General features: G+C 47.2%; 1 protein-coding gene across 1 annotated transcript in view; it reads left to right on the top strand.

Annotated features, from left to right (window-relative positions):
• Positions 1-2,038: 2,038 nt before the first annotated feature.
• Positions 2,039-13,475, top strand: part of tle3b (TLE family member 3, transcriptional corepressor b) — a 26,323-nt gene continuing 14,886 nt past the window's right edge. The window contains 7 exon segments of the mRNA XM_048262681.1: positions 2,039-2,486; positions 3,234-3,455; positions 4,164-4,264; positions 4,577-4,640; positions 6,022-6,066; positions 11,870-11,932; positions 12,036-12,140. Coding sequence (XP_048118638.1) covers positions 3,432-3,455; positions 4,164-4,264; positions 4,577-4,640; positions 6,022-6,066; positions 11,870-11,932; positions 12,036-12,140 — 402 coding nt within the window. The 5' untranslated portion in view covers positions 2,039-2,486; positions 3,234-3,431.

The raw sequence follows: 13,475 nt of genomic DNA, 5'->3' as shown, positions 1-13,475 counted from the left end.
TCAAGGAATGCCAGCGAGTACATCTAACCTAGTAGATCTAATGAAGTACAGCCCTGGTGGAATAACTATACTATGCAGTTTGATGTTGTTCTGAAAAATAGTTACCTAATGAAGTTGGATTTTTACAGTCTTACAGGCCTATTTTCTGATATGAACAAGTGAAGGAAAACAATAGAAAATAGTCAATCTTCTCTAATAGCATGTGTAAGCCTTAGGCAATGTGTGGCTATTGGCCCATGGGTGATGGGTGGGGGGTGCTGGCTTTGGAATTCACAACAAGCAAGCAGATGAATGCATAATACTTGGCCTACATCTGATAACAAACTCTTGACTTAAAGCAACCCCTTTCTTGTCTCTTTTCAGAATGAAAGCAAGCAATTGAAGGCTATAGGCTACTCCACCGCCAGTGTGATTGTTCCAACACCCCAAATATCCCAGACCTCACCATAAAAATATTCAGTAGCATATGCACAACTGTTAGCACTAGTCTAAGCCAAATCTAAGCCCTTCTCAATTTAATAGGCTACATTGGCATTCATGACCGTATCTACCTCACTGTCAGCCACAGGACCACTGAGCCAACCATATGTAGGCTACCCAAACAAAAGCATGTGGCATAAAGGTTAACCTAACACAAATTAATAAATATGCATATAGGTAGTCTGTGCACTAAAGCATAGACTAGTTAAGATATGTTTTGGTCTGCTTACAAAAAAATCCCTAAACAAATGAATACAGAAACATTTGGCTCCAATGAGCCATGTTTGAGCGAAATAAATGCTTTGTTTTGCGGTAATACAAATGTATTCATAGACAAAAAAAATCAAACTGATATTTAGCCTCTACTAGCTTTTTTCTCCTTTGTTTTATGCAAGGCTCTTTTTTACCACATGGTAGTGACAGATTGTTTGAGCTGGAAGGAAAAGCCATTCGAAGCTAATTAAGCAGCCATTCCAAGCACTATTCGCAGGCAGGAGGCTGAGAAGCACAGGCATTTGTCAGCGCTAGACCCCGCGTGGTATTGATTGACAACATGGGTTTCTGACTGACAGGCTTTGCTCATTCTGACCAATTGCAAACGAGCCAGTAACAGTGCTGCGTTATCATTGGAGAAAACGCACTGAAGAGGAAGACATACCCCACGTGGGTGAGAGTAGAGCAAGCGACACGTGATTGGTTGGTTTCCTCAGGCGCAGACATGTTGTGCCTTCAATGGCGCAGAGGCTATAGACAGCACGAAAGGAGTAATGGGTCGATAACACAAATCTGACCTTTATTGTATACACCTAACCCACTCCCACTATTGGGGTTCTGGACAAATATTTAGTCGGGAGAAATATGACAAAGATCGCCACTCGAATTCTGTTCAAAACACTGGGTAAACAAAAGTTTCGCATAGAAACAGCTCATTTTAATGTAGCTCTCCTGTACTACAGTCATGGTAATGCACACTGTCCAGATCAGAACAATGTGAAACGCACGCATGCGATGATTGTATGTTTCCTTGCAGTGTTGGGAGATCTATGTGTGAAGTAAACCGATGCAACAATATTTGCCATGTGAATGCTGAGCTAACCTCGGCAAACTAACCTGTTCTATTTAATCTTAATTCAAGGGCATTTTGTGCTGTAGTTTACCAAAACATTTAGGCAAGCCTGCGACATGATGTTTGGCAGCCAATCTTATTATTTTACATCTTATGCAATATTCTGATTATTATTACGGGACAACCAGTAATGGTCATCCCATCTCTATGAAAATATATTTCACCTGACTATATTTTAGAGATTTGTCCTCGTGTTGACAATTGTCATTGTTGAAAGTAAGCTGTTTGACCGGGGAGAAACCTGTTTAGATCCAAAATGGCGAATATGAGGTCAGATATTTGCAGACCAATCGACGGGCTCTGAGGCGATGAACCCCACGTGGGAACCTCTTCCCCATTGGTCAAGAATAGCAAAACTCTTTCTCTGAATTCGATTGGCTTGTGCATGTCGTTCTCGCGGCAGTTGAATCCTCGTGTCAGTGGGCAGTCTGTGTGTGGTACTGCAAGCAGTGGAGAGACTGGGCAGAGTGAACGCAGGCGGCTGGCATGCTTGAATGTCAAACTTTTCAATTTCTAACCTCTTCAAACTCACAAATACGGATTTTGTGATCTACACCCTCTTCACTTTGAATAACACGGGACCACCAAAGACATTTTTTCTGACCAGCGGACAGCGGCGAAGACACAATCGACTGCTGTCCGACGTCCAATCGGGAAAGCAGTCTCGAGGCGATTCGAGCTGCTCCTGCGATCACCACACGTTCAAAGGAGCTCACATTGGATTGTCCCTATCTTCCGACTGTTTACTAACTAGATAGTTATTCTAACCATAAAGTCGCGACCCTAGGACTCTGACGGTTCTAACGTTACCTTGCAAGGAATAATTGCTGTTGCCTACTCGTAATCGTGGACGGAGGTTGAGGCGTTGTGGAGACAAAAGGTAACGTTAAAGCAGAAGATGGCTTTCAGAAGATTGATTTGCTGCCTGATAGCAAGGCTACTGTAAAGTAACAGCATTTACTGTTGTCTAATCGACACGAGTCAGTTTGTTACAAGTGTTATTTACAAAAATAGCCTTAGTAGAAACGCCTTTGATCCTTTTTGAGATTGAATTGAATAGATACTCGTCTTTGTAGATTGCTTCGCTGACGAGTTTCCCTCCACTGGGTTTGGTTTAAAGTCAGTTTTGCTAGTTAAATGAATATGGCTTTCATTTACACAGATTTAGCCAGCTTAACGTTAGTTGTTATAGGCTAACAGCTTTGAAGAGGTAGCGTTAGCCAGCGAGCTATAGCTCTGTGCCATTTTGCGGCTCACTGAATGAGTAATAACGCTACCCTGGTGCATGTTTTACCAATATTGTTCTTATTTCTTGTAGCGGTTTTATTTAAAACATTCCAAACAACTCATCTGGTTGTCTAAAAGGGGTAAATATCCAATTGAGGTCCATAACATTCAGCGTATTTGCTTGAATTGGCAAGGTTCGCGCTGTATGTAATGAACCGAATCAACATGAATTGCTTGCATAGTTGTCGCCTCAACTGACTGTTCCTTCCCAAGCAGTCTCCGTCCTCCAACGAAGAGTGGCTGTTTGTGGTAGCAACATTTTTTTTTATCTGTGCAATCCAGCCAACGCTTTGTTTTGTATTTCTTTTTCTTTTCCTTTTTTCCTTCCGCTGTCGTAAAGGATAAGGAGATTAAAAATCAGCACCCAGATCGAAAGAGCAAAAGGATTGGGTCGAAGAGTGTTTTCCTCCGACTGAAGACTGGGCTTTGTCCGAGCGCCTGTGTGTGCTGGGAGGGGTGGCGGGCCGTTGCTCATCTGCTCGGATTACTGGAAAACGCCAGATTTCCTGGATTTCCCCTTTGAAAGGATACATTGAAGATGTATCCACAAGGCCGGCATCCGGTGAGTTCTCTTTGATTTAATATACATCATGGCAGTATGTCTGCGTTAAAGTAGCTAATTACCCTGTCAGCCATTAGCGCGTGATCTGCACTTCATCTCTTGCCTAATGTCTATTGTGGATTGTTTCGCCGTGTTGGCCGTGAGACGTTTCACGACGCAAGCTAGCTCTCACTGAAACCAGAGATCACCGTAAACAAAAGATTCTCAGTCGGGTTAAGAGCGTGTTTACGGCGTAAGCGTGGCCGTTCTGGTTGACGTTACCGTCTGAGAAATTGTGAATTCTTATCTGCTTCTATAATCTGGACTGTGTCATTAAGGAAACCTTTGAAGCGGAGCTTAATTCATTTTTTCGGGACTACAAGTGTTTGCAGTGCTTTACGGCTTTATGGTGTCTAAAGATGCCAGCCCCCCCGTGCCCGTTGTGGTGCACTGACCCGTCAGAGAGAGCACTGTTGACTGATGGTGGTTATTCTCACCAGTATAAAGAACAGACGACAGCCAAGGCTCAGGGGAGGCACTTCTGTCAAGCCGCTTGAAATTTAAATCTTTGAAATCGTTCTTGTTTCTTTAAAAAATTGAAACCATCAGATTAAACTAGTTTTGTCTTAATTGTCCTTGCTATGCTTAGCCTACACTCGCACCCTTCACACCAGATTGTGCGTGTAGGAGTGACTGTGTTCTAATTGTAATGTCAACACTACATTTTAGGCACCTCACCAGCCAGGTCAGCCTGGATTCAAATTCACGGTTGCAGAATCCTGTGATAGGATCAAAGACGAGTTCCAATTTCTGCAAGCCCAATACCACAGGTAAATGAGTCTCCTGACTACAAAAACACAGCCAAGTTTGTGAGGCACAATGCAATAGTTATGGCTCACCTGTTCATCACTTTAATCATGATTCATATGTCATTATTAAGGTCTCCTCTAAAATGTAGCTAGTTCCTCATCGTTGCAAGTCGCTTTGGAGTCTGTTAAATGAAGACATTAAATTTGTGAATGTTATATGTAACATGGCGAGTAGTGACAGAAAAAATAGATGTGTAGAGAAGCTTATATCCTTGTAAATACAGAGATGTATCATTGTTTTTTAAAAACATTTTTTATCCTCAATCCTTTCAGTCTGAAGGTGGAGTATGACAAACTGGCCAACGAAAAGACAGAGATGCAGCGCCATTACGTCATGGTAAGAACACTAATCAGAGCCCTCGTCCTTGTTTACATCCATGTTGCTGTGTGTGCAAGTCTGCAGTGTTCAGTTCAGCAGGAGGTGGTTGTTTACAGCCTCTGCCACTTATCAGACTGATAGTTTGTGCTCAGCCTGCACCCCTGCACCACTATTTAGCTGCTTAATTTGTGTATGTAAGTGGAGATTACGCAGCGGAGGGGGGAGAGGTGGGCTGGGGTAGGGAGGTGTGAAATGGCAAGAGGGTCAGATGTCCAGCAGGGCTGATGTCTCATGCTGGCCCCAGACTCCGGGTTTATCAGCAGGGCAGCAGTGGCCGCCTCCACCCGCCCCTGCCCTACCTGGGGGGCAGGTGTTAGTCAGGGTCCCCTAGTCTCTATAACCCTCCACAGGCCCTGAATAGTTATGTTAAGCTAGATTGTTAGCGTGATCCATGCTTGTCTTTAGTGTGCTTTGAAAATAACAATGTGTGTGCTTTTGAAATGTGTTCAGTACTTTAGGACCTTGAAGTGGTGTCACAACATATTCAGAATAAAGTATTTGTCAAAGCAAAAAAATCTAGGCAGGGTCTGATTTGTTCAAGGGCTGTTGCATGGAACATAAATTCTAGTAATCAGTTATGTAATAGTAAAGGCTTGGTCTTGGCTTAACCAAGTACAGCTCTTATCTGGTGTGTGTACACACAAGGATTGACTTGACACAGTGGTACTTTTGTTAAATATTATTTTTCGTCGGAATGTGGCGCAGTTTATTCTAAGAGCTGGTGTTAGATAAACAGGAAGAGGTGGCTCAAATGCTGATCTGTCTGGTTTAACCACAGCTGCTATTTACTATTGTCTCTCTGGGTATTTCTTTCTTTCTTTCTCTCTCTCTCTCTCTCTCCCCTTTTTTTTAAAGACTTGTTCTCACAATACTGGCTTGCTCTACACTAGATTGATGCCCTTCATAGATATCTGCTTCATTTGTGCTACTGTCACTAGTCTTAAGAAGAGAACTGTGAAATGAAGTAAGCAAGCCAATAGAGAGCCGTAAGCCTCAGGCGGTAGAGAGGAACAGAGCTGCATGGTGAGAGAGAGAGAGAGAGAGAGAGAGAGAGAAGGATTTGATGTGTTAATCAGTAACTCACTGGGCCAGATAGTTCCTCTCTCCGTCTCACTCTGGCTGTGAAGTAAGATATTTTTGACACGCCGCTGTCCGCTGGGCCCAGGGAGTGGCGGCTCCGCCAGCACTGCTGCCGCCGCCTGCAGCCACTGCACAGATCAGAGGGACAATATGGCACTGCCATCTCAACCGTTGTGAAATGCTGTGGTCTTGTCTCGTGTGTGTGTGTGTTTTTTTTAACATTTCTTTTTTCTCTCTCTTCCTTCCCCTCAACCTGCAGTACTATGAAATGTCTTATGGGCTCAATATCGAAATGCACAAACAGGTATGTAGCCTACTCTCTTCCTAAAGCTCAATTATGTGTATGCATGTGAGAAATCTTTGTGTGTGTGGTGAGGGATACTGAGGTCACATTGGTGTCTGAGATGGCCAGCGTTCTCAGTCTGTCACAGGGTGAATTGAGGAGAGGCACCATCTTGGGCATGACCGTCACCTCCCTCCTCTGACACACCACACTCTCCCATACACACCAACCAATTAGCACACACACACACACACACACACACACACATTGACACACACAGACACACACAGACAGACAGCCACAGGCCAGCCTGAGCCAGACTCTGAAAACGCTGACAGGCTAACAGCACACAGGGCTCTGATGGAGCTGCTTTGATAAGATTAAAGTGAAGACTTTGGCAGGCCTGGGGTTGAAGGGAATGAATACACTGCTGCGGACAGAGAGAAGGACGGTGTGTGAGGGGGAGGGAGGGAAAGGAGCCAGCAAAGATAAAACCTCATTAGGTCAGCTGCTTTGCAGAGGAAGTATTAATGAAGTGAAGTTGGGGAAAAAAAAGTAATTGGTGTGCGAGTCCTGTGGCAGGGTCTCGTCCTCAGTAGTGGATGACGGGCTGGACGAGCAGCACTAGTTAAAAGGCTTCTCTAGCAAGGCCCCCATGGAGGGCCGCCGAATCACTACCAGACCCCGGGTATCCAGTAACATAACACAGCAGCAGCCGCCGCCGAGGCCTCTGAATGGTGATTTGCTGCTCCGTCGCCCCCGCAGGTCGTGGAGGGGAAATAAATAAATAAATATGTAAATAAATAAATAAATAAATGGGCAAACGGTGGCGGCGATGTCATTAGCGGTTGGGTTATGATGTATGGGGGCTGCTGGGAAGGGCAGCTCCTCAAGGGGGACTTTATGAGCTTCACCCCAAGGCCCTGCAAGGTTAATGGTGTCTGTGTGTGTCTGCGTTCAGGCTGCAGCTGATGTGGGGGGGCGACTGGAACAGCATGCGTGATTCATCAGCCTAGCTGTGTGTGTGTGTGTGTGTGTGCGCGCGCGCCACCAAGCCAGATGTCTCTCACGGTTCCAGATCCTCTGAAAGGTTTTGTCAGGCATGTATTTCCAGAGAGAGAGAGGGTGGGTTGGACTGGACTGAGTGAGTGTGGTAGGAGCTGAAGGTAAAGTAGGTGCAGGGGGGCTCTCGGTAAACAGGTTAATCGACTGGCCTGTTTTAGAGCGCGCCTTTTGTTTATCAATAAGCCTGATGGAGTTGACTGAGGCGGTTGAATAATTCATGCCCCCCCTACACACACACACACACTGGAAGAGTGTTTGTGATGACATCAGCTTGGAGTAAACACTCGGCTCTCCTCACACTATCTGGGTTGCTGGGAGGAGGAGGAGGAGGAGGCAGCAGGGTCGAGAGGCAGAGGGAGGAAGAAGGGGTGCGGGGTGGATTATGCGATGCAGGCGAGCACATTATTTTCCCGCTCTGAGGATTTATTTAGCCGTTGAAGGAAAAATGGGCAGTTAAGTCCTCGCCTTCTCCCTCGTTTGGACACGCAAAGCCGGTTTTAGAGCCGGGCCGTGACGCTGAGGAGCAGTGTGGTGTGGTGTGGTGGAGTGTGGCGTGGTGGGATCCATGAATCAGCCACTTCTCAAACGGAGCGTAGAGCAGAGCAGAGCAGTGCGGTTGGGCAAGGCTGCCTCGCCTGCGGCTGATTTGTGTTTTGACAGCCATCTTATTACTCAGGCACGGGGCGGAGGCTAATTGTTGTAGCCGGGTGTCAATAAGATATTTTAATTATGGTCGCTCATTAGGCTGCCTCGACACAGTTTGAGCGAACGACCCCGCCCCCTCCCCACATCCATAGCTTGTCGCCCCCCCCCCCCTCCCTCCCTGCCTGATTCGCTTTCTCTGCAGTCTGTGTCTGAATCAGGGCCTGCTGGGACGCGAGGGCCGTGTTTGTAGCCGCAGTGTTTTTCTCTGGATGTTGTTGTGTTTACTCCGTTTCTCTCCCTTGTCAATAGTGAGCAGCCTGGGCGAGCATGGAAGCTGCTTCATTAAGGACAGCTCGATCTGTGAGGCAACGTATGGAGGGATGTAGTGATGAGGAAGGTGGGAGAGGAGTGGAAGGAAGGATGAAGAGGCTGGTTGAGAAAGAAAGAGAGAGAGAGAGTGAGTGAGTGAGCAAGCAAATTAATGAACAAGAGGGACCAAGCAAGTTAGATGGAAAGAAGGGGGTATGAGAGCAAGAGCTTGTTCAGATGAATTATTTATATGGGATTCCAAGAATTGTTTGCCAAGGTGATGATGGTGGACTTGTCTGCAAGCCAAAACAAACTGTCCGGGAGCATCCAGGACCCTGCCAGAGGCCTGCGAGGAGGAGGAAAAGGAAGGGATGGCTAGTGGCTGTGAAATGCACCCCCATTATCCTGGGGAGGCCAGGATGGCAGCGGTGGTGAGAATTTGTTGAGACAATTATCGATCGGCTGAAATTGTGTGCCGCCTGGCCAGGCCATGTTTTCCTCGCCTGTCATTTTTAGCGGCGGTGAAGTGGAGCGGAGCGAATAGCCGGTACTAGCTGAGTGGCTGCGGACTAGCACCAGCTTGGGGTGTTACTGAACAAGGCAGGGGTCTGGGGTTATGTTTTCTCACCAGAGGGAGCCTAATTGTGGGTCTAATTAAAGCCGGTCGTTATTTCTCTCCGGTGTGGTCCTGATTTAGACAGAGAGGGCTGGACTGTGGGGGCCTGGACTATTGGGGAGATGGAGAGGGAGGAAGAGAGAGAGAGAACAGCTCACTGTGTCAGATTACCGCAGCATCTGGTCGTCACTACTCATTGTCTGACCTGGGCCCATTAAGAGCCCTAGCCCCTGGCCCTGCTCCCAGCAGATCAATGCAGAGGTAAATTCAGACATCAATAAACAGTTAGGGCTGGATTTGCTGCACATTAACAATGGCTGGAGGAGGACAAAACTGCTCCTCAGATCACTGGGCACCATTGCAAATGAGCTCTGAATGGGATGCTTTCAGCTTCAGAAGGGGGAGGGAGCTGGGTGGGAAGCGTGTGTGTGTGTGTGTGTGTGTCTGGCCTCTTTGACTCCCATTATGGTCACCCTGGCAGTTGTTTTCTTTCTTTTTTTTTTTGTGTGTGTGTGTGTGTGTGTGTGTGTGTAGGGGGGGTATTTATTTGTTTGTTTGTGCCCCCAGAATGTGTGTGTGAGCTCCTCCAATCAGGAGTTGTTTTCCCACAAATTTAATACTCATCAGTGACTCTCTCTCAGCTTGGCTAATGCCAATCACAACAAGCAAATGGCTTTCAGCGTGCCATTGACAGCCCGGTCTGAGAGTGCTCTTGAAACAGTGCTAGACAGCTCGGAGTACCTGTGACTGTGCAGCCGTGCGAAAGCGCTCACCCGCTTCAAGGGCTCTGTTTTCATTGGCTTAAAGTGACAATACACCTATTTTTATCCACTGTTGACACTCGACTAAAACGCTCCTCGTCGTTGTCGCCCAGCTGTTGTGGAAATGCTTCTCCTCGACAAAGGCTCAACCCTTCTACTTACTCACTATTTTTTATTTTTTTTCCTTCCCTCGCATAAACACGGAAAAAACACACACGCACACACACAGTGGGACTCATCCCTAGTCTCAGGGCCCAGTGAGCATAGTAAATGTTTCTGATTTATGGCTTCTCTGTTTGGTGCCGCCGAGATTTCTGCTTTTGAAGAGGCCATGTTAAATAGATGACAGATGAGGATATAAAGAATTGAATAGCTCCTGTGTGTGTGTGTGTGTGTGTGTGTGTGTGTGTGTGTGTGTGTGTGTTGTGTGTGTGTGTGTGTGTGTGTGTGTGTAAGTAAGAGAAAAAACTAAGAAAAAAAAGAAGTCGGGTTAAATCTAAAAAGATCAACAGTTGACCAAAGTGTTATACATTCAAAATATCAGGAGCAGCAAAGACAATACAACAAGAAAGGAAAAAGCAATAGCCTAAGACCTATAATTAAATAATAAAAGTACTACAAATAATAAAAGAAAATCTCATACTGAGTTCCTCATACTGTGTGTGTGTGTGTTTGTCTGGCCTCTTTGACTCCCATTATGGTCACCCTGGCAGTTGTTTTCTTTCTTTTTAAGATGTGTGTGTGTGTGTCTGGCCTCTTTGACTCCCATTATGGTCACCCTGGCAGTTGTTTTCTTTCTTTTTAAGATGTGTGTGTGTGTGTCTGGCCTCTTTGACTCCCATTATGGTCACCCTGGCAGTTGTTTTCTTTCTTTTTAAGATGTGTGTGTGTGTGTGTCTGGCCTCTTTGACTCCCATTATGGTCACCCTGGCAGTTGTTTTCTTTCTTTTTAAGATGTGTGTGTGTGTGTCTGGCCTCTTTGACTCCCATTATGGTCACCCTGGCAGTTGTTTTCTTTCTTTTTAAGATGTGTGTGTGTGTGTCTGGCCTCTTTGACTCCCATTATGGTCACCCTGGCAGTTGTTTTCTTTCTTTTTAAGATGTGTGTGTGTGTGTGGTGTGTGTGTGTGTGGCGGGTGGGGGTTGTGTGTGTGTGTGTGTGTGTGTCCTTGTGTGAGGGTGATGTGGGAAGGAGTGGGAGGAGAAATGGCGTCTGGGTCAAAGGGGCTAGAAACACAATTCCACACGGGTCAGAACGGGTCTCCTGTCCAGCTGAAGGGGATGACCTGTCAGAGTGCAAAGAGCCCCCCACACCCCCTTCCTGCCCCTTTCTCCCCCCAACACACCTCCCACCACCAATGAGTTTAGCGCCCCCTCCTCCTCCCCAGAAAAATGAGCGGAATGTGACTGCGAGGAGAAATCTCTCACACCTGCTGGGCCATCTGCCCGAGCTCATAATCAATTTGTCTGCTGCTTACTCCAGCGAGGTTTCTCCTGTCGAGGAGCGGGCCCCTTTTGTTTTTTTGGCCTGCTGCTTTTCATGTCGGGATGAGCTGGGGCTTGGGGGGTGGTGAGGTGGGGACGGGATGGGCTCCCTGTCCTGGAATAATCTCAGTAATGTAATAGGGGGAAAGTGCTCTATCTGATTGTTCTGTGTGTGAATGGAGCCTGGGGTGTCGTCTTACCCTGGTTATTCTTTCACTGCACCGCTGATGGACGTTATAAATATTGCCAGCCCTCTCTCTCTCTCTCTCTCTCTCTCTCTCTTTCTCTCCCTCCCCCTCTCTCTCTCCCTCCCTCTTTCTCTCTCCCTCCCTCTTTCTCTCCCTTCCTCCTCACCCCTACTGTAGCTTTGTGTAATGGGAGAGTGGTAATTGTGACACATTACTGTCGTTTATCTGGGTGCACTGAAACGGTATTAGCATATTTCAGGATCTTAATGAAATAATCCCTCACCGTAATGGCTGGAGCTGGGGGAGCCAGGGGCCTGTTGCTCCGCTCCTCAGCCCAGTGCAGTGCTGTTGTCTCTGCTCCAGATGGACTCAGCAGGACTGCGGGCCCCAGCGCACAGTTAGGCCTGTCCACAGCCTGCCAATAAGGGGAGAGAGAGCGAGAAGGCGTGTGTGTGTGTGTGTGTCTGCCCGCCCACCCATGCTTTCACATTTGCTGCCAAGACTTCCTAGAGTTTCCTTCTATCTCTCTGTTTTCCCCTAAAGCTGATGTTAAGCTGTGTGTGTGCGTGCGTGCGAGCGTGCGAGAGAGTCGGTGAGGAGCTGCAAGTATGTATGTGTGTCTGTCGTGATGAGCTGTAAATGTGTGTCAGTGATGAGCTGTAAGTGTGTGTGTGTGTCAGTGATGAGCTGTAAGTGTGTTCCCCCATGCTGACCTGCCTGTGCCATTGAAGTAACATTCTCTCCTTCTCTTTCAGACTGAGATTGCCAAGCGTCTCAATGCCATTCTTGCTCAAATCATGCCTTTCCTGTCACAAGAGGTATGTGTCCTGGTCATAGTATCACTGCAGTTTAGCAATGTTTTGAAAAGCCTCTGCTCAGAGATCTCAACCTTTTGTGTTCTTGTTGTTTGTTCACTTGCAGCACCAACAGCAGGTGGCTCAGGCTGTTGAGCGTGCCAAGCAAGTGACAATGACCGAGCTGAATGCCATCATCGGGGTACGTGGACTTCCCAATCTGCCTCTCACCGTGTGTATACCCCTCTTCTACCTTCATTTGACCATAGTCAGGGGCAAACCTGCACGCAAAGGAGCTGGCTGCTGACCGCTGGTCTGCACCGCCGCTAGCTGGACTGAACTTCCTGTCTGGTCCCACGGGAGTGGAGTGCATTTAGAAGGGTCTTGGGGGGGTTAAGCCAATGGCCAGTCTTGGGGGCATTGTTGGGGCAGGGTTTGGGGTGGGTAGGTAGAGTGGGTATGGTTAAGTAGTGGGCCTCATCGCCACTGTGTGTGTTTCATGTCCATGTGTGGGGCAGTACACAGTCAGCTTCCTCCATCTGCAGATTTGCCCCTGCCATTAATGGTTTTTGAGTTTTTGCATTTTGTTTCAATTTGTATGCTGTGATTTGTTGTGTCTCATTTAAAATTCATGTTTATTACATGTTTTATTATTATTATTATTATTATTATTATTATTATTGATGTTTGTTCACAAAAAAACTCCATTGTTTTGATTTTAAGTTGTGAGTTTACTCTTTTGTTTTAACGGCACTCTGTGTTTTTAGGTTGTGATGTGTTGATAGACAGGTTGTACGTGTCTGCGGTGTTCAGTGGAGGTGAAGTGTAGGGCCAATGAGATTGTTGGATTTCATTGTGTTACATTTGCAACCGCTTTAACAAGGTTCAGGGATAAGCCGGCCAGACTCCGAGCTGTACGTATGACCTCAGCAGCAGCCGAGGGAGGCAGAAGGCGTGTAGTATCACTTATTCACCCACACACTGCCATCGCTGTGGCAGCCTGGCATCGTTCGCAAGCGCACACACACAGACACACACACACAGACACACAGTCTCCTATCTGCTCTTGCCCACTAGGGCACCCACGGCGAAGCCTGGGTCTCTGACTGACCACAGGGCCCACCCTTACAGCCGTGTAGCCTCACGCATGCTCCAAGCAGCTACAGGACTGGTGCATTAGCAGGTGCCCTCTCCACCTGACTGCTGATGCATTAGCATATGCACTGCCCTGTTCACCTGCCCGGACGGTGACGCCAGTCACTCCGCCTCCAGGAGAGAGGTGGACTGTAGGGTAGTTTAGGGTAGTGGTAGTTTGAGGCCAGTGGCATAGCTGACCCCGCTTTGATTAGCCTCCTTGAAGCGGTCGTTAGGAAGCCCAGGACTGGGGTCAGGGCGGATTGAGGCAGATATTGGAATTCAATTAAGGCAAATGAGCCAAGACTGTGACCCCCATTTTCAAGGTAATTGCTTCCTCCAATCCGCTTGAATGCAACTGTCGGCGGGGCCTGTCATTAAGCAGGCGGCCATTCAGCGGAGCAGCTTGGCGAGGCCCCCCTCGCTCACACAC

The sequence above is a fragment of the Alosa alosa genome, chromosome 14 (genome assembly GCF_017589495.1).
Source record: "Alosa alosa isolate M-15738 ecotype Scorff River chromosome 14, AALO_Geno_1.1, whole genome shotgun sequence".
Classification (NCBI taxonomy): Eukaryota; Metazoa; Chordata; class Actinopteri; order Clupeiformes; family Clupeidae; genus Alosa; species Alosa alosa.
Note: the sequence above shows the minus strand (reverse complement) of the source record. Positions and strands in the feature narration are given on the sequence as shown.